General features: G+C 38.1%; 1 protein-coding gene across 7 annotated transcripts in view; it reads right to left on the bottom strand.

The window, feature by feature from the left end:
- TRIP12 (thyroid hormone receptor interactor 12) overlaps positions 1-21,416 on the bottom strand; it is a 74,963-nt gene that overhangs the window by 24,546 nt on the left and 29,001 nt on the right. For 2 of the 7 annotated variants that reach the window (XM_067002181.1, XM_067002182.1), the window contains exons 3-15: positions 18,056-18,181; positions 16,310-17,109; positions 9,066-9,171; positions 8,172-8,308; positions 6,750-6,833; positions 5,289-5,384; positions 4,176-4,324; positions 2,472-2,507; positions 2,291-2,386; positions 1,792-1,884; positions 1,483-1,644; positions 676-744; positions 387-552 (exon numbers count right to left, since the gene is read on the bottom strand). In XM_067002181.1, the coding sequence (XP_066858282.1) occupies positions 387-552; positions 676-744; positions 1,483-1,644; positions 1,792-1,884; positions 2,291-2,386; positions 2,472-2,507; positions 4,176-4,324; positions 5,289-5,384; positions 6,750-6,833; positions 8,172-8,308; positions 9,066-9,171; positions 16,310-17,109; positions 18,056-18,181 (2,120 nt within the window). The remainder of the gene's footprint in view (positions 1-386; positions 553-675; positions 745-1,482; positions 1,645-1,791; positions 1,885-2,290; positions 2,387-2,471; positions 2,508-4,175; positions 4,325-5,288; positions 5,385-6,749; positions 6,834-8,171; positions 8,309-9,065; positions 9,172-16,309; positions 17,110-18,055; positions 18,182-21,416) is intronic. The other 5 variants (XM_067002186.1, XM_067002187.1, XM_067002184.1 and 2 more) reach the window with 4 other exon arrangements.

Below are 21,416 nucleotides of genomic sequence, written 5' to 3'. Positions count from 1 at the left end.
CAGACCAGAACAGCTACACAGCAGTTACTTTTCACTATGTTTTCCCTTTGAAAAAGCCCTTAAATCACATTTCCCCTACTTAGTAAATATTACAAGAATTATATAATTTGTGTTGAAATAAAAGCAACTTGCAAAGCTAATACAGACTCAAAGATCAGGTGAGCATTGCAGTGACAACAGCTAGAGACAGGAAAGGGAGGGAGTGGAGGGGGCAGAAGACAAGACCAATTCTTTCAACAGGATTAACTAAAAACTTGTATCCCAGGAGAAGCACAGTAAGAAAGAAAAAGAACATAATACTTGTTTAATCAAGTGCTTAGAGTTCCATCCTGACCATAGGCACAAGTTTAAGTAGGCCCCCAAGACACGAAAAACCAAGAACTCACTTTGCTTCATAAGTTGGACTGCAAGTGTTGGACAATTGGAGCACATTAGTGAAAACATGCGCACCACCATGATGAACATTCCTGAGCTCAGGATTGGAGGAGTCACTACCAAGAGTTGCTGGATATTTGTTAACAAGTCCTTGGAAGCAACCTGTTGGAGCAAGTTCTTCAGAAGAAAACAGCAAAATCAAAAATGATAGTGCGATTTCAAAAGGTAATCCCTTATGACAGACAGAGGAAGGGAACAAAAACCCACCCCACCCGCAGAAAAAAACACATACACCCTTACCTCCTCATGCTGGAAGTTGTCCACTAGCCGCGCAAAACAGAGACAAGTGCTTTCAACAGACTTTTTGTCCTATTAAAAGAAAATAAGTATTTATTTGAATTAAACAATTTTAACTTGCATTAGACTAGGCTGTCATGAAGACATTCATAAAACATCTCAAAAAGACCAGTCAGACGGTCTTTTTTCACCTCTGCCAACTAAGCAGCATTGTTCAAATTTCTTTTGGTGCAATAGTCATTATGAGTGCCCACTTATTATCACAGCAGCATTACAGGATAGGCAGATCTTTAGAGTCACATGATTTAGAACCAACCACTTGAAACTATTGTGCAGGAATAAGTGTTTGTTTAGTTTTTTTAAAAGAGCAAAATTCATCCCCAATGGTCAAACCAGCAAAAGAATCCAAACAGCATAACATGAATTGAAACTCAAGCCTTCCAGAAGTAGGAAGGAACCTTGCAACTCCTTTATTAGGAAAAAAAGGACAGTAATACTACTAGATTTACTCTTATTGACCGGGCAACAAGTAAGGACTACAAAACCACAATTAGTCACGCTCTAAGTTCAGGTACCTTACTTATCTCATTTTACAAAGTTAACATGGGTGTCATGAATCCTTACAGCACAGTTAGAAAAACGAGAGTTTCATACACACACCAAAGTATCACAGCTTGACAGTAGAGAAGCTTTAAGGTAGTTAGCAGATTGCAAAGGCAAGTAATACACAGAAAGAACTAGGTATCTGGAGGTAGCTTTATACTCCTTTCAGATCAAAGTGAAACTTTCTGCTTTCTAATAGCTTCTTACCTGATGGGTTAACCTTTGTGTAAGCAGTGGCAAAGAGTCTGCCACAAAGTGAAACTCATCAGGTGTTATACTCTGGCAGCAGTTGGCAGCAATAGCTAATGCATTCCTCTGTGCATTTATACTGAAGAATTCCAGATAGAGCAAGCAGTCTGCCAACCCACCCTATAACAAAACAAAGAAATAGTTTTTACTCTCAGTACTGCTAGAAGTTCCTGAAACTAGTTTTCTTGCTTCATCTTCACAGAACTTACAGACCACCCAGGTGGGAATGGATATGTGGAAGTGAAAGATGATTTCTTCCATACTTACTGCCTGCAGAATGGCTTTACTATGCCTGCGTGATAACATCTCTAGGGCTGTCAGTGCCTGCTCTGCCACATCAATGCACTGAATAACTTGCAGCTAGAATAAAACAAGAACATTTGTAGATCAATTATTAAATCACTTTGTAAGAACAGTTGTCTTCATTAACATTAGACTAAGACATGTGCTAATGCAGCTACACCGCTAGCTGTAACCAAATTAAGCAATTTAAGGCCAGACCAGCTATGTAGCTACTCCAAAAGTTTCTAGCTTGTATAATTATTCAGTATCTTTGCAACATCAAAGTTTTCTGTGAATCAGACAGTGCTTTTCATTAAGGGTATGAACAAAAAGTAAACCCATCTTAAAAGCTTCTGATACGCTATGCACCATCATAAAAACTATGAAAGAAACCATTATATTGAGGGTAATCCTGAAGTTAAAACAGAAGTTAAGACAGAAACCCCTCAGATTTTTTTTTAACACTGTTTTGATTTCATGTTACCTTTTCCAAGAAGACAGGAATTGCATCAACCACTACAGCAGATGATCTAGGAAGTGCTTCCATCATGTACGTTAAGGCCCGACAAGCATGATTCATCTATTAAATATATAGATTTGTTACATTGTTACAAGTTCAGCTGATACACTTGTTCAAAAACATTTAAGAATTACAGACTACTTACTATGTCAAAGTTGTGCTCCATCTGCAGCAATGTTATCTGTTCAAAAAAAGATTCTTAACTTAGTAAAGAGTATAAAGTTCTCAACAAAACATACAAAAATCTATATTGTAGCTTTTGACTCAGGGCTTTGAATTTTAGTAGAAGTTACAAAAGAGCCACTACCTATTCTTGATCTACTACAGAATTAGCAAGACAAAGTTTAGCTTAGTAAGAAAGTTTTGCAAAATGTGCGCTCAAAAACAGATAATGCTTTTTATGTATGCATGTATATATACACACACTCCACCTAACATACACACATGACCATGCATAGCCATGCATAGTTTTTAGACTATGGTTCACACAATATTAATTGAAATACATCATATAGGCTATGAATCAGCACAGGTGGCAGTGGGTTTCGTTTTTTTTTTTTTTTAACATAAAAGTATATACCAGTTGTCCAGATTTTGTTGCAAAATAAAAACACAATTACTTAAATGTAAATTAACGCATGAGACAGCTGTGGAAGAAGTTTCAAGTTTTTCCTATACATCATTCTCTTGGCTCATACCTGCCTCCAGGCATGAAAGAGTGACATCCATCCTGAAAATTATCTGATGGCTACAGAATTGGATTTTCTATATTCTCTTAAAGCACTTCCATTGTTCTGACCATAGTATCCAGAGGCATACAATAACCTTACGTTAAAATAAGTGCATTTGTCTTTAAATCCATCTATCAGACCTTATCTCACAATGCGTGCAGACTTGACAATTTTCTCTTTAAACGTGTAATGAGCTTTTTTTTTCTAAGCATTTTTAGTGGGTTTTGTTTTGTTTAAGTTTGCTGTTCTATTTCTGTATACACTTTTGACTACTTGCTGCAGTTTGCATTTAAATGTAAAATCTAAGTCCTTCTAAGCAGCAACTACCTCCTTGACAACATGTGCAGCAAGGACTGTTTTACTGACATTTACCAATTCTTACCAGAGGAGAAAGACTCAATGGCAAGCAGGCTCTGTTAAAGTGCAACTTAAAGGCTATTTACTGGAATCACAAAGTTCTGGGGGCTGTTTTTCTGAAGAAATACCTGACAATACACATACTACAGCCTGAAGGCTATGCAAATAAGAAGGAAGAATAGGAACTGTCTTCTTGGAAGTATTTTAAATTTTAGGCCAACTAATCCTCATCGATTCTAAAAAAAACAGAAAAAATATTGACTAGGGAGGCCCAGTATAGCATAACTTATTTAGGAGAACAATCCTGATGCTAAAAAGCAGATCAGGAAAGAGTAAATCGTTGAGCAAGGACAGACAGTATTTGCAGAACCTAGCAAAAGCAAGCTATGGAAGAAAAGTAAACTACATGCCACCTATTTTTTTGTTAGTGCAATTAATAATTCATAACACTCATTCCTTAGACCACCAAAACAGACCCCTTTCATATATTTGCAGGAACACAAGGAAGTGACATTTTATCTACCCATTCAAGTTATTAGCTCTAAGAGATAAAAAGTTACATTGTCAAAACTGCTCACAAAAATGAACTCCATACTAAAAAGAGAAGAAAGAAATCTGACACATTGGTAATTCCAGTGTTAATTCTAAGTGCAAGCTAATGTCAAAGGCATTCGTTGGTCCATTTTAAATACTTGATTTAAGCAAGCTATTAAGTGAAATATTTTATCTTCCAACAGAAACAGTTTTTTTGTTTGTTTTACCAAAGCTGGTACAACACTCTTGACTGGAAATCCTCCTAATGTTTCTTCATTTCCCATGACCAACAGCTGGCACATCTCAATCACTGCCTGTAGTTGCTGACTTTCATCAGTGGCTTGCAGACCTTGTAAAAGCTGTTGGGCTTTAGAACCTATATATCCAGAAAAAAAGATTAGGAAAGAAGATATTAGAGAATTTAAGTGTTCAGTGCAACTGTTACGCTATATTTCTGCCAGAGTGGAAGACGAGAGACAGTTTGCCTTCCTCTGCATTTGTAGTTTCACTTCCTTTCCCTGCCATAAAAAGGGGGAGGGAAAGAGAAATGAAATCTCACTCTTAGCTGTCCTTCCAGTGCAGACTGGTCACAGCTCAGGGAGTTCACCACACTGCTCACCATAGCCATCTTTGCCAACCTACAGCGGGTGACAGAACCCATACCACTCCACCTTTATAAAGTAAAGGACTTTTCAGCATACCCCTTACACAATACAGCACATAGAGTATCCATTAGACCCTATCTTCTTGGCAGGCAGTGTTACCCGCTGTCTTTGGCTCTCCTGGAAGCCAAACCAGCTGGGACTAGAAGGCACACATCTTAGCCAGCTGCATAATGCAGATATGGTGGAACAAGACTAAGGACCCACTTTCTCACTGACATAGTCTGAGAACTAAGACCCTTTTGAAGCTCTGAACAAGGTACCTTAAAACTGTTAGGTTGTATCGGTTCTAAAGCTAGCTTAAGCACTTGCTTAAAGCTAGCAAAAAAACCAAGGGGGTTCAGAGGTCTTCCGTTAAGCAGCCCATCATGCAAGAGAAAAAGATAATGAAGGGGTGAAAAGGCAAGAACCCTCCCTTCCCCACCTAGAATGGAACATCAAGATTAAAAAAACTAAAAAGAAAAGAAATGAAATATGGCTAAAGCAAATTTCTCTTCCTTATAGGAAGAAAAACTCATTAATATTGCTGACCAGTGGTCTAGCACTCATGACATACAAATCTCCAACATGTAAAATATAAATTATGTAGATAACACAAATACTAGAATGTACTAGTGGCTGAATTCTACTAGTCTGGAAGTGGAAAGAATCAAGTCAAATTAGACAAACTTGGCTTACTAGCTCCACTTCCAATTGTCCTGTGGAAGAGCTGCGACATCCGAGGACCAAGAGGGCCAAACAGGTGAGGAGGAAGACCCCTAGCCTCTAATAGAGCTAAAAGCAAACAGAGGATAACAGCCATTGTCAAAGCTTCTACATATATTTTCGAAAGCTTAAATTCCATGAAGCTATAATTTAAGACTACTAGAATTTTGATACTTTAGTAAAGAGTTAGGATTAGATGACTGTAGTTACTTCAGTTTCAAACACACCAAAAAGATGACCTTCAAGGAACAAATAGGTCATTTTTATATGCATCAGAGCATTAATGCCCCTTAAGAAGTCACCCACCAAATTTTCAAAGCTTTATATTTTACAGAAGAAATCTGGTCTACTAAATTAATATTGTAAGTTTAGATCTAAAATAGCAGACACATAGGCTGTAATTTCAAACCTGAACTCAAACTACGCAAAACTGGCTAAACTTATCTTCACATGTTCAGGATCCGAGTAGCACTATTAATCTGAGGAAAGGACACAAGTTTCACAGCTTTATTTCCTGATGAATAGGAAGGCAAGATCTCTGCTGAAAGTTAGCATTTTTATAATAACACTTTTCAGTAGTCCTAAGCTAGACTAAGTGGGTGATTCCAATTTTTACTGTAGCAAGCATGACCACTTCTGATCAACACAAATACCAATTAATAATAATAAAAAATTAGCTCAACATTCCTAATGCATACCTACGCTTACTGGGGGCTATAAGCAAGTGAACTGGTACTGACATTGCACTCATTTCCACATTAGTGATCCAGATTTACCAAAATCTGTCATTTGCAAGGAAAATGACAATCACAGAACTCCTTGCACAATAGTGGCAAAATTGTTAGAAGAGCTGCAGGACATGAAAACTGAGTTTGTACCTGCCTATATTTCAGATGAGAGACCTGAATTCTTCTATAACTAAAGCATGAAAGCAAGCATGTTTAAGAACATTTAGACTTTGATCAAAGCTTGTAGTTACATGACTATCAATGACAAGGACAAAAAAAGTTATCCAGAATCAGCAGATTAACCTAATCCAGCCTGTCAACTCGAAATGTATTCTTGCAAAGACATTCTCATACTTCCAGCAATAGCTTACACACTTAATAGGACTCAGTTCTCAATTCTCCTCCTCCCTCCCAACCCCTATCTCCACCTGAAAAAAAAAAAATCAATAGTAATGTATTACACACCATGGAAACAACTAAGGACACTAACCAATCCCTACAGACAGTTCCAAATTCTCACATCTTCAGTGAGTTAAAGCTTGCAGTGTCATAGTTCATGAGAACTACAGTAAGCAAAGCAACACATTCACAGACATAGAAACAAGATACAGCCTCCCCGCATTATATAATACAGAACATGCATCAGTACAGCTATTCACAGGCTGCAAGAAAATAATAAATTGAAAATTAATTATAGCTTTTATACCTTGTAGTCTTCCCATTTCAGAGTCATCTGACTCACTTTCTCCAGATGTTGTCATACCTACAGCTCCAGCAACAGAACTAGAAGCTGAAAGAAATAAAATAGATTAACATGAGTTAAAGCACCTTCAGAACTACAAAATTTGCCTTGACTCCACCATCAAAAAAAAGCATCCACCATCAGAAAAGCGGTGTGCATTTAACACTGCCACCACACTTGTACAATTGTCACTTCAATTAGACCAATGCCAGTCTATAGACCTAATCCTAATCCAAAAACTAACAAGAAAGGCTATACCAACACAAGATACAAACGAAGTCAGATCAGCAAACAACATTTCTGTGAATTTCATAGAATCATTCAGGTTGGAAAAGACCTCTAAGATCATCTAGTCCAACCTTTAACATAGTACTGAAGTCGACCATTGAACTACACATTTCTTAAAGACCTCTGGGGATGGGGACTCAGCCACTTCCCTGGGCAGCCTATTCCAATGCTGCGTAACTCTTTCAGTAAAGAAATTCCTTCTAATACCCAACCTAAACCTCCCCAGTGCAACTTGAGGCCATTTCCCATTGTCTGATCAATTGATTATTGGCAGAAAAGCCTGATCCCCACCTCACTACAACCCCCTTTTAAGGTAACTGTAAAGTACGATAAGGTCTTCCCTAAACTTTTTCTCCAAACTAAATAATCCCACCCCCCTCGGCCACTCCTCAGACTTGTTTTCTAAACCCTTCACCAGCTTCATTGCTCTTCTTTGGACACAGCTGCCTGCATTCTTAGTAATTTTATTCTCTTAGGTGTTACACTGCCCTTCATTCCAGTTCATTTTGACTTTTCATCGCAATGTAGCTAGTTTTAAAAACAGACATTTTGAGTTTTTCTACCACCCAGCATAATTGTTGGAAAGCGCCTTCAAAATCACTGTTGATTAGGACCAGGTGATAAAATTAAGTACCATTTAACAGAACTGCATAAACAGGAGTATTAATTAACCCAAAGACAAATTTCTCCAATACAGAGAGGCTTGCAGTTTCAACAGAAAACTTAAAAAATATTTTCCAGTAGTTATTAAAGAACTCTCACAGGTAAATACTTGTCTTCTATATTCTGAACAGCTTGGCAACTCTTCAATCAGCAGTACAGTGATTTATGTAGCATTAACTGAAATTAGTTTTCAGGCTTTTTTTTTTTTAATAAAAGTATACTTCATTGGGAATAGGTTGGAGACTATGAAGTAGCATAACTGAAGCTTGTACCAGATGTACAAGAGAACAGATTCAAAAGTTAAGGTCCCTCTCATTCCAAAGGTTCCAAAAGTTGTACCAACTTAAATCATAACTTCCTCCCAGAACTTAAATCCATGTAAGAAGTTTGTATCCACATGTATACTAAAACACTGCAGTTGGTATTTCTTTTTACCTGCAGCTCCCTGGGGAGCCTCATCAGTACGCGCAGCTGAAGAGTTAACTCCATCCTGGTTGTTGTCAGGATCAGCCATCTTCTCCTGTCGGCGAGCTTCAGCTGCTCCTCTTTTGCCCAGGCCAGAGCCTCGCCGACTAAAGATTTGAAAAAACAAATGTTTTGGAACTTAAAAATAGTCAAAATGCTCACAATTAAAGTGACAATTACAAACCAAGTAACTGATTTGTACACGTTTGAAAAGAACTGATGCCAGAATATTCATCTTTTAAGAAAGTTCTGAACTATTCAAAGTACAAAGAACTCTGACATTCAGCTTGGTTTTCAATAGCAGGTCAAGTTTAAGGGCATTGGCCTTTCTAAATCTGCTTTTTTAAATGTTACTACTGTCACTGCTAAAAAAATATATATGCTTATGATGTAAGGCATCAAATTCAAGTGCGTAACTGACAACAGGAACAGACCTCAGGCACATCAAGTACTTCAATATGCACAGTACCAGTTGTTCAGATGCAGCTATTGACAAGCTAACTGGTACAGTATCAAAACAGACACCTGTGTGGCACCATACAGTCCTTTATTTTTCAAAATTGTCATTGATTTTATTATTCATACCAGAGAAGTTTAGAACTCTATCTTTTTAAACACAAGCTTCGTAAGAATAGGATTATTTAAATTTGTGACACTGCCTTTGGGTACTTCTTCGTCCCCTTAACTCCCATAGCTGAGGTACTTATTGGAAGCGTGATAGTGCCAAATTCTATGCATTATCCATGACATTAGTGTACAGGGTGACCCTGCAAGCCTGAAAAACTGCAGCTCTTTCTACAATAGCCAAGATAGATAACAAATACCAACCCGCAGCAGTAACCACATCTTGTTTTAGAGTTTTACCTGGTACTAGCACAGGAGCCCGTGGTCTTTTGCCGTGTGCTCCGCCGCAAACTGGGGAGCTCAGCAGGTGGTGATTCACTGCGCTTCTTTGTAGATTTTCTTAGGCCTATGTAATATTTAAGGGATTGACAGTAAGTCAGTCTTTAAATACACAGCAGCTCTACAAAGAAGTGAAACAGGACAGCTTCTACGTAAGAACTACAGCAAGTTTACAGCTTTTAGTCACCTTACACTGATGTGCTATTCCAGTAAAAGAAATGCTTAAATTATTTTTATTTTTTATTTTTATTTTTAAATGGTTACTTGGACACCTTTTTGTAACCCTTACACTCCAGTTGCACAGGAGCTTGTAGGTCTCCTCATGCTCAACAAATACTATGATACATTATTTCCATGTGTTTATGTTCAAAACACCCAAAACAAAAAAATGATTTAGCTTTAGATCATAGAGATAAAGAAACCATAGCGTGGTTGGGGGGGGGGAGAGGGGGAAGTTATCTGTTTTGCCCCCACCCCTTAGGTAAATCTGTGCAGCATTAACTTAGTCACATTCAGTAGAGAAATCATAACTTTCAGTCACAAGCAGTTTGATCTACATTAATATGGCTTAAGAGTAACTGCCTTAAAACCAAATCAGACTCCCCCACACTCCAAAAGTCAAGCACTGCCAATATTGAGATCTGCAATGTTTTGTGTGTGTTTGTTTTAACTACATCCCTTCAAACCCTATCACTGCTGTAAGGTCTTACTTTAGGCAAATAACCAAGCCTATTTTCACAACTCTGGGAAAGGAATTGTGAGTTTTTAATTTAGAAGTATTTGTACTGTTGAAGACTAACACAGCTGATATTAATTTTCTCTTGTTTATGATGAAATAATTAGAACACTGCTCCCTCGTCTGGCAACACAACAGAAATAGAACACATTTAAGCATGAACTGTATTTTAGCACAGTACCTATCAAACTGGCTTCTGCTAGTTAATTCTAAAAAAATTCCAGGAATATTGAGTTTTCATACTTAAGGATGAAATAACTATGTAACTACGTAAGTCTTGATAGAATATTTAACAGAAAAGGGAACGTAATCTGAAAAGCTATTACTGACCTAGTCAATAGTCTGTCCCCTGGACACTATACCATATTTGATCCAGGAACACATTAACTGCATACAGCATTAAGTTCCATGCAGATTAAGGTTAACCTGATACTCTTGTGTTTACCATAAACCTGGCTTATTAACCCCAGAAACTTGGCAACGTAAGAAAACAAGCGTCTGTATCTAACAGCTACTGCACACTGAGCTGAAATAAGGCAGCCACCTGAATTTTCACACGGTCTGTACATACAGAATATGCAAATTTTTTTTTTTTTTTTTTTTTTTACTTTTTTTAAAAGTACTCCTAAAGCAGTGGCACTTTTACTATACATGGTTGCAAACCAACAATTTAGGTTGAAGTTGCTAAAACAGAAGCAGTTAATGAATCCAACCCTATTTACATACAGTAAGTTACTTGCCTTGTTTGTGGAAGGGAAGGAAGGGGGAGTGCTGGAGAGAAGACAAGAGCAGTTTGAAACAGCTGCAGCAGGATCCTATGCCACAGCTATCTATGTTTCAAGTCCTACAAGTACAGATTCAACAAAACTCCTCTCATAGTTGACTATTTTACATTAAAAAATGCACGTATTAAGTATAATAGCACTATACTTGACCACAACAGCCACTCTAGGAGTTCATAGCTACAGATCAGCTCATTAGCTACAGATACCAAATAGTCTACTTCCCCATGTAACATCACGATGAGACTCTAAAAATGAGGTGTACTTTTGCTTTACATTTGTATCAGAGAGATTAACTTCGTGTCCACTGGAAAAATAAACATTTGAGTTCCTCACATCAGAAGGTCAGTTGCTACTTGAAATCCGTGGGTACTGTTTCAAGTGGTCAGCCCTAAGCATGAAGTTTGTTCTTACCAGCTTCCTAATAGGCATATCAACCACAGACACCACCTTCACTGAACATGACATGAAATGGACTTAGCATAAATCCTATCTTAACATAAGCTAAGGGCAGAGGTTTCACAAGGCAGCAGAGTTAAACTGCCTACTGCTGTGTTTAACAGTGTGGTTCTGCTCGCTCGTGCCTTACGACCCTGACCCAAGGCCGAGATGCCCAGCTTCCTCTTGTTAGCTTTGTCAGACTGGTGAGCTGAGCTAGCGGGACAAGGATCAGCTGAGCACGCACATCACAAAACATGATGGCAATGAAGCTGTAGAGGGGATTGCCCTTGTCCATAAGGAGCATTCAATTAGTTGAGCCATCACTTTAAACTGAATTACCTCAGTAAGGTTCTAGAGAACATAGAGTTACCAGTTATTGCCTGGTGGATGAGCTGCAGAACACATCATAGGCTGAGCACCCAGAACAGCTGAGTTCATTTTCTCCTGCTACTCAGTGAATGCTCTGTTCATCACATCTTTTTGTGTTGTTTTTTTTTTTCCCCAAATCTTTCCTTCTACACATCTACCATGGCACCTGTGTGCATCCACCTCCCTCTATTCATTTCCCAGGCTAAAAAGGAAGTGAAAAAAGATTTCTCTGAACTTGTTCCCTTCCTGCTATCCATAGCCACTCTGCCTTTAAAGTTCATTGTTTAAGAAAGCTAAGTTAGTCTTACCACCTGCATCTTCTGGGAAATCCTTCGAGTCTTCCCAGCACCACACGTTCAGGACTGCTAGTTCCTTCAACAAAGGAACAAGGCCCCTTTCCCTCACACTCCCAAATTTAACCCTCCCCTGAACGCCCTGCTAGCAGGCCTCTTGCCTGGGAGTTAGTCCTGCGCCTATAGGAGTCACAGGATGAAAATAGCCCCAAGCCTTCACTAGCAAACAGGGCACAACCAACATCCAGATAGATGGAATTAAAGATCCCTATGGCTGTGTGACAAAGGAAAGCACCAGTCATGCTGCCACAGACAGCAAGGGCTTTCAGGTGAATTAGTTTCACATTCATCTCCAGAAATTACTCAGTCAGCACTACCCCTGTAACAGACAGAGCAACCCTAAAAGATCCGTTTCAAAGAGCTAGTAGATGTCCACGGGTGACACACCTTCCAAAAAAATAGGTTTAAGCAGTTCATATTAGGCAACTACAGAAGTTTCAGATGGAAGCTTTAGAACTGAAGTAGGGCCAGAGGTTTCCCTATGACAAGCAGATAAATTGCTTATACCATGACATCATCCTATTTGCATGCCAAACACTCACGTTAATGAGTCTGAAGAAAAAGAGAACCAAACAGGCTAAACCTGAAACACTGTAGCCTTACAAAAATAAAATGTAAAAAAAAAATCTTAAGAACATCTTCACATTTAAGTCTGTTTACTGGTCAGCATTTTTAAAAGGCATTTTTGCTGTATGAAAGAAACAAGTTCTGAATGCATCTGTACTACATTTACTTATTTTAACAGCCTGAGTGTATTACATAAGCCAAAACAAAGTCAAATTTTCAAAGTAGGTAACCCCAAACATCATTTGTTTGCAGTTCAGAAAGATAATCAATCGAAATTTACTTCTTAGGGCTGTAAGTTTACATTTTAGATTGGCTCCTGTGTTGGGCTGCTTTCTAGCTCAAGCAATAAAGGTGGGGTAAAAACACCATCGGCAGGGGAAGGCACCTACTGTCCTTCTAACATGCCACTGTGCCCCTCAATACCAACCCAGACATCCTCAGCTGTTAACTAGAACCCCATACAGCCCATCACTGCAACTGTAACTAAGTATCTCCTACCTAGTCATGTTATTTCCTCAATCCAACATACAGACATCCTGCCCTACAGGACAGCACTGCCACCTACCATTGCAAATAAACTAATTCAGAGCTATTTTCAGACTCTCCCTCACCCCGCCCATCCCCTTTCGAGTCAGCAGTTACACCACCATGTTCTGTGTTGACCTTTATCTGGCTTTTCACTATATCCATCAGCCTTCTCAGCCCCCCAAATCTTCAAGTATTAGGTTGAGGCTTCTCATTTCGGGACAGCTACTCTAGGTCACCCTGCTCTCAGCATTGTCCCAGCCATCATTGACAGCTTCTTCCTATTCAAAGGTAAGACCCCATACAAAGAGAGGCAGAAATTTCCCTGATAATAGAAGCAACAGAAGCATAAATAAGCTTTTATATATATATAGTTAAGTAATTTGACACAATTTGCAGCATTCCAAAATTTCTGAAAGTTATAGTGCTTGAAAGGACATGAAAATAGTCAAATCAAGAGCAAAGCTTAAAATTTGCCTTTTTTAAGTACAATATTTAGCTGCAGAACAAGAGATGGAAGCCTTCAGGCTATTTTTACTTTTCCAATGAACTTTCTAGCCTTTATTCAGTAAGGCCACTGGCTCAGTTACCCTTGCAACATACGACTTGTGTATCTAGCTGAAATCTCTGAAAGTCAGCTTGGCTGCATTTAATGCCCATTACTTCTCCAGTGAGGACAGAACAAGAAAGCTGAGGTTAGTCTCCTCCAGTATGTGGGAGGCTCCTGCAAAGATGGCAATCACATCTCTCCTCATTTTTCTCTTCCATAGGGTAAGCTACCTCAGCTCTTCTGGTTTTTCCTTCAAAGATCACAACCACTAATAATAATTCTTGTACTTGAAACTACTTTAAACTGAACCATGTCATTCTTTGACTGCAATATCCAGAGATGAACAACAGCACTGTATTTACATAGACATGGCTGACCACATTGGCCAGTCGTAATAATCTCCCCTCTCATCCCAGACCATTCTTCATAGAACCACTCCCCAACCAGCATTTTTCCCTGAGTTTTTCTATGGCTCTTCGTTTATTTTACACTAGTTCTATCAGCCCTATTTCAATTTTTAAACACCTCTTTCGTATTACACCTCTATACAAATCTACTGAGTTTTAGCTTCTGCTAAGAGAACTGCAATGACTTCTAAGCACATTTCTCCAGAGGGGTGTACACCACAGTTTGATCTACATCACCATTTGCTTTACTGCTTTAGAAGGCCTTAGGGTTGTTATTTGTGTGAGATACCAGCTACTCCTGCTCCCTTATCCTCTAAAGGTATTAGCTTACCAGAGAAAATAAGTTTGACCTGACCCCTCCTTCCTTAAAAACCTACCCTTGTGATTTCTTATTTCTTAATATTTTCTTGACATTTCTCAACATTACTCAAAATGTGTATCTTGTTGAAATATTTAAAATTTGTACCAATATTTTCTAGTTAGTGAAGCTGTATAACAGCCAAGTATTTCTTAAAGGGATAAGTTACTAATTACTATTGACTCCAATATTACTTCAATCTGTTGTCAAAGCTTTAATGCACTATTTGAAAAGCTAAGGCTATTTGAAAATATAAAGATTAGCACTCTCCATCTATTCTAGATGGAGTTCTTACATCTTAGTGATACTTAAATCTTAGTGATATTTAGCACAATCATACTCCAATCAGTGATACTCAGTATAATAGCTATTCAAGTAAGTTTTGTTGTAATCTAAACAGATTACACATTTTAGACTTCCCAGTATCACATCTTTCCCCCTCAAACTGGGATGCTACCTACAGAAAGCAACTTTCTTTAACCTAAAATGGAGTCTAGAAATGTTTCTTACTATGCTTTGTAACCCTTAACACTGACTTTTTAAGTATATATATTTACAGTCTATACCAACTTTGTTTTCTGTCATTACTTGAATGCCTTAGTTCTACTTAAGTTTATCTTATGCCAAAGCTGACTTTCAGGTCACAAAAGAGCTAAAGCTAGTCAAGCTGGCTTTCTCAGTACATTCTATGAGAGATAATTTAAGCTCGTATTCTCAGTGTCGTTTTTCAAGCTACTCCACATGCCCCACCACCAGAGGTTGTGCTATCCCACCTTTCTCACTCCGTGCTGAAGGGTTATAAACAGTCACAAAAATTACCCTCTGCCTTCACCTTTTTGTGTTCACTTAGAAGCACATTCTTTCACCTCCCTGTTGCTTCTCTCCTTTGTCAAAGAGTTGCCTGTAACTAAAGGGCAGGCTTCATTAAGAGCTAACTTGATGGTCAGTCAGTCTTGATCAATTCCTACCCATTCCTTCATCTCATTATCCTGGAGAAATTCAGTTTGTCCCCTCAGGAGTCCACCACCCCGTGAGTCTTGAATCAGGTACGTAAAGTCTTGCCATAAGAGAGCAACCCCTCTCCCCTTCCCCAATGCCATCCTTCCCCAACTAGGTTAGGTCATTCTAGAATCAATACTCCAGTCATGCAAGTTATCCAAAACAAGCCTGTTAGGTCAATTAAATCTATTTTCATTATACAGGAAGCCATCCAGTTCCCCTTGTTTATTTCACATATTTCCTGCATTAGTATTAGCTATAGACATGCCCTAGTTGAAACATGCTACTCATGATCATGCCTAGGTAAATGTGCAACAGTTACCAGGCTTAGGAATCCAACCTATTAAAACAATTTTTATAGAACATGTTATGAAAAAAGCATTTAAAGTTTATTACTCTGCCTTGGTGTACCACATTTTTCAAGGAAACAGAGCTATAAGCATATCTGCACACTAATGAGCAGGGGCTCTGGCTTAGAAACAGCCTAAAATCCTTATCAGAACGTACAAGAAAGGTACCTACTACTCCAATTCAGCACTAGGGAGGACATGTTTTATAAGAGCATTTTAAAAGATAAAAGATAGCGATTCATGAGCCAGTCACTAGATATACCAATTTTAAAGTTTAAAATATTATTGATCTTAAACTAAGATGAGAAACTGGCACCGTAAAAAAGAAAAAGCAGCAAACCTAACTTGAAAAAAGAAACCACAAGTTAGATAACTTGTTTTCCAACAAGTATCATTCCCAGTCATGGCACAGAGTTTAAGAAAATGACAAAAAAAGTTAAACAGAACAAGTAAACGTTAGAAAACTCTTGATTTTGTATGTCCCCATGACAACAATATGCAAGTATCTTGTATAAATTTTAAAAATTGACATTCAAGATAGAGAAGTATCTTAGGCCTACAGAACAGGCTGCGTACTTATACCATTTGCTTTATCTATAAGTGGTTTCAGTCACAACTTTACCTAAAAGCTCAGTAGAATAAAATAAAGTTATTTCTCTTTAACAAGGACCCAAGAACCCTGTAAACAATGAAGGACGTATTTGTTTAGAAGAGTTCATTTTAAAACATACATGTATATTCTTCCATAAAAGAAAGTGAACAACTTACTTGCTAGCTTGGCCTGTAGTCCTGAAGGTCCAGGTTTTGATGTCTCTGACTTGGAAGAGCCTGGTAGAGACAGCTTTGTTTTAGGGAGACTAACTTTTGGACTGAATCGAGCAGCCCAGTCAAACTTTGAAGAGCCACCTGTTTTACTCTGTTCTTTGTCCCTGCTGCTCCTTCTTGGACTGGGGCTGGATGCAGAACGGGAACGTCTAGCCTTATTCTGGTCCTTTCCCTGTTTCACTCTGGCACCCTGAGGAACGGTAGAAGAAGCAGAGGCAACAGCAGAAGAGGAAGAGGACGTCGAAGCTGAAGAAGAAGAATCAGTGATGGTGCTACACCCAGCTTTGGCTGAGGTCACCGATTTTGAAGCCAGCTTGGAGGGTTTTGCTGACTTCTCTTCAGCGCCAGTTGATTCAACTGCTGAACCACTCTTTATACAAGACAGACTCTCTGTCCTTTTCCTTTTCTGACTTCGGGAGCTACCAGCAGCTCCACCCTTTCTGGTGTGAGCCTTGCTCGTTGATGGCAATTGTGTAGACTTAGACTGTTCTTGGTCTAAGTGTCTTCTCTTAGATTTAGTATGTGGCTTGTTAGTTTCCAAGGAAGTTTCAGTGTGTTGAAGTGCTTTGGGTTTTTTAGCAGAGCTAGGAGAATTGGTCCTGCTGCAATCTGGACTAGCACTGCGTTTAACTCCTCGAGAATTTTCTTTCTTAGGCACTTGCCCCGTTTTTTGCTTTTCTGAAGTATTGACTCTTTCTGGATCTTCTTGTTGTGGTATTAAAACAGCAGATGAACTACAGCCTCTGTAGAAGCAAGCAGGAATAGCATTAGTGTTAAACTCAAGGAACCTCATGCTGTTGCAACGGTTTTGCAAGATAAATGTCAGCAATCTCTAATAATAAAGGAAACCGCAGGTAAAATAACCTGTCAAATATTAAGTTGACATTGATACAAAAAGCATGCTTATATGAGATCATACTCCAGATTTCATTGCCAAAAAACAACCTTTGCTAGCATGAGAACTAAAATGAACTGCAAAATAAAAGCACAGGACACTGTTTTTTAAACAAAAAAAGAAGCTACTAGATTGATTTCACTAGGATTGTATATAGACATGTAAATCTATTAAAACAAAAATTCAAGCCATGAAGCTGAATGCTTGAGAATGTAATTCCACAAGAGAACAAGGACTGTTCAGTAATGCGTAACTGGTCATAACTGGATTCTACTTCAATGAAGGCTCTCAAACGAAAGTCTCTCAATCTTATCTGATTAATTACCTTAATTTTAAGAAACAAAAAGGGCAAAATTCTACATGCTAAAAAGCTGTTCTGGTGCATACACAGCAGAAGTGTATGAAAATAGATAATAAACATGATCAAAATGATTACTCTGAACAGGCATTCCTTAGATTACTGCAGGTTTCAATTAATACTGGACATATCTCAGAACTCCTTGGTCTATCTTCCTCCAAAACAAAGGGGGAAGAGAGGAAAAGAACCTGCAAGTATTCCAGGACTAGTTATGTAGAATTTGTATGCTCCCATCACTGACTGAATACTCTTAGCTGAATTACAAGTACAAAACATGAACAGAACATAAGACATTGAAACACATCTATTGAACATAATGCCTAGTTTAAAACCTATTAGTCATACATTTCATAACAGTTCTGTATAGCCAGACATATTACATACAGTCATGAAGTGCAGATAACACTGATAACATATGAATATGAAGTGCAATTACCTTTTGGAAAAGTGTCCCTTGGACTGCTCAGTAGTAGTATTAGACTGCACTTTGGGTGTCTTTGAAATAGATTTTCTACTCTCAGGAGGGCTATGTGCCTTATGTTTTGCCTGCCCTAAATGTGACCTGTCAGCAGAAAGTCAAAACAGAAAGCTATCAGGATACTGAGACACAGATTAAAAAATTCCACCTACAGGTTTGTGTTTGTACCATTTACAAATAAATATTAGATTAAGTACAACTTCAAACTCTTAACACATCAACCCTTTCACATTAAGGCAGTATTTCAAGAGAATCACCTGGTCTGGTTACAAGTCACTACCAATATAACTGTTATGTACAGCACAATTTTTTAGTCATTTTAAGTAATTCAAACATATCCTCATGCCTGAGCTGTGTAGGTAAATCCAAATTTTTCTGGTGTGCAAGACTGCTGAATTATTCACTTAAGCATTAAGTGTTTGCCAGCACAGTAAGGCACAAGACCAGATCATCCATCAAAGACCTCTTCTCAGAAATATCTATACGCTCAACCTCAAGATTCCATGCATTAAGACTTTATGCAGTTACAAGTATTTACAAGTTTGTCTCTTTGCTCTTCAGTGTAAGAAGATGAAATGCTTGGAATGGGAATGCAACCAGTTCCACTTGGTAGGAAAGCTCAACCTTGCCAATTCTTTTATGGCTGCAGCTCCACCAACTCAAAGGACTGAGCACTCTTTGGTAATACTGAAGTGAGAGGAATAAAGTAACATGCTAGTGATGAAGGGAGACAGATGAGACAGGAAACCTGTGATGTCAGAGAAAGGAGTAAGTTTCACATAGATAAGCTACAAGAGTTCTTTCAAGCAGCTTTCAGCTACATGCAAAAGCTCGTTTATTGTATGAGCTCTGACTAGAGGTCAAAGTTCATATTACACTATCGATAATATTTAAGACGGAAGTTACATCTTCAAAAATATTCCACATCTGTGTTTCAAAACCAATGAGTATCACCATCTGCATGACTCATGAGACAGCTCATCAGCATATAAAACAGCACAGTGTAAATAACTGCTAAGGCAACAGACATCTTTCTTTTACTTCCCTGGCCAGAACATGCTTTTGACTTAGCATTAACTAGGAAATTCCAACCATTCATATCCTACCCACATAGAACCACTATGAGAGCACCATAGAGCACCACTAACCTTTACTAACCTCAAACTGTCCTAGTATTAATGCTGGAAGAAGCAACACTTCAAGTTAAACAAGCATTGATTGTTTCCAAAGAGCCTATACAAATCACATCGAAGTGCTATTCATCTCTCATCCTTCAAGTAGAGCTATGCAAACACTTGTGAATCATACAGGTGAGGGAGGTGGAATGGGAATTTAAGACTGAAGTGTCCTATTCCAAATCATGTCCCCAAACAAGCAAAAAGTTTAGGCCAGAGAGCAAGTGGAAGTGATTTCCTCAAGCTTTCAGATAGTCCCGCCCACACTACTAGACTTCTGGGATTTGGTTGGAAAAAACTAAGCCTACTACATGTCATGTCTGACATGTTCACTATCCTTAGTAGGAAAATCCTACTAAGACTAACCAACTAAGTGATGGCCACATGATAATACTTAGAGTCAAAACACCAAAATTTGAGTAATACAACTGTTTTTTTGGTAACTTTCCTTCATCAGTTTTTCCTAAAGTTATTTTTGTTATGTTTTTAAACTTCCTTCTGAAGTGACTTTTTTCTTATTCTCCTCAAGTATTTTTCCTAAAGTATTCCTAAAGCCAGTTACTCAGAGAATAATGAAGGCATCTAGACAGCCCATATTAAAGCATTCTGTGGTGGCTCACCCTTCTAACAACACAAGTCTGAAGAGATTAATTGAACAGATCTTCTCCATACTCAAGTAATTTGTCTTTATTCCTCATATTAAGAAAAGTAATTTTTACTACTCAAAAGATGAAGTAAATCTTAGTCTCACAACAGCAAATTCTATCAAAATAACCCTGGGAATGTTTCACTCAATCCTGAGTGTTTAGATTTTTCTTTTCCCAACAGAAGATTAAGGCATTAAATTTACTTCTCTCCTGAAGGTAACTTCCGTTACTCCAACAGTAAAAGTATAACAATTTACACTTGGTATTAGTCTTTTTCTTTATGTAAGCTAACTGATCAGGGTTCATTTATTCTGAAATACATTGATTTTCCCTTTAAGATTTTGTTTCGATTTAATTAGACTTGGATTCAACTTAGTGCTTTAAGCATTCACAGAACAAAAATAATTAGAAAATCTTTTCAACCAAAATATGGCAAAAAGCAGTGCACCACAACATCAAGTATTTAATGCATACACTGAAGAGTTTCCACTTGGTGCAAGCTTGCTCCCTTCCACCTCTGAACCCTCCAGGTTCTTACATGCTTTAGAGATGTAATTCCATACCAGTGTTCAATTCATATGGACAACAAGCTACAACCATATTGTTGGGATTGTGAATGCTGTATTGTGCAGACTATTCATATTCACTTTGTTTTCTTTATCCAAACTATTAGTAGTAAATGCCTACAACCAGAGCAGAAGCGTTATATTAGAAGCACAACAAATGTGTAGTCAGAAGTGACAAGGATTTTTATTAGCATTATTTTCAGAAGACATACTGTGCACTCAATTTTCTCTCTTCAAGTTTAATTATTCACCTTGCATGTGGCCAAGTAGGTACACAAGACAATAGCAACTGTACATGTAGTAGCACATCAATTAAAAGGAGCATGACATTCACCCCCCCCCCTTCTCTAAGATCTAGATAATGGCAAAAAGACTGGCAATTTAAAGACATTGTAAGAGAAGGTTAGAACTATACACCAACTAACAAGTGTCCCAATTTATTTTGAGGTTGTGACAGCTTGCTTAAGGTCTTGTTAAAAGTTAACTTATGTTCCAAAGTTGTTAGAATAGTCCAATGATCTAGAAACAAGAAGAGGAACACTCTGAAAACTAAGTGTTATGGGAGTCGCATGGACAGTTAAAAGTTTGATTCATGTTAAAGGCTGTAAGCTGCCTATAATTCCGCACGTGATTCAAGGTTTTTAACTTTAACTGGCCCAGTTACAAGCTCTTTATTTTTTCCCATTAATAAATCTTCCATTCAGAAATTTAATTTCAATAAATATTCCAGCAAGAAGTATTTTGAGAGAGTAAGTGAAGAAGAAGGTAAGTATTTATGAGCTTGTGTTTGTCTGTTTTCATTTGCAGAGGCAGATCCAGAAAGACTGAGGGCTTGCTGCACTTTCAGGAGTTTTTTCCACAACAAAAAGGACAGTGTTATTACCTACTTCAAGGCTCACTTAGCTGGGCTGAGCTGTCTGCTGATACACAT

The sequence above is a fragment of the Anser cygnoides genome, chromosome 9 (assembly GCF_040182565.1).
Source record: "Anser cygnoides isolate HZ-2024a breed goose chromosome 9, Taihu_goose_T2T_genome, whole genome shotgun sequence".
In the NCBI taxonomy this organism is placed as follows: Eukaryota; Metazoa; Chordata; class Aves; order Anseriformes; family Anatidae; genus Anser; species Anser cygnoides.
The sequence above is the reverse complement of the archived record's forward strand: the minus strand, read 5'-3'. Positions and strand labels throughout refer to the sequence as shown.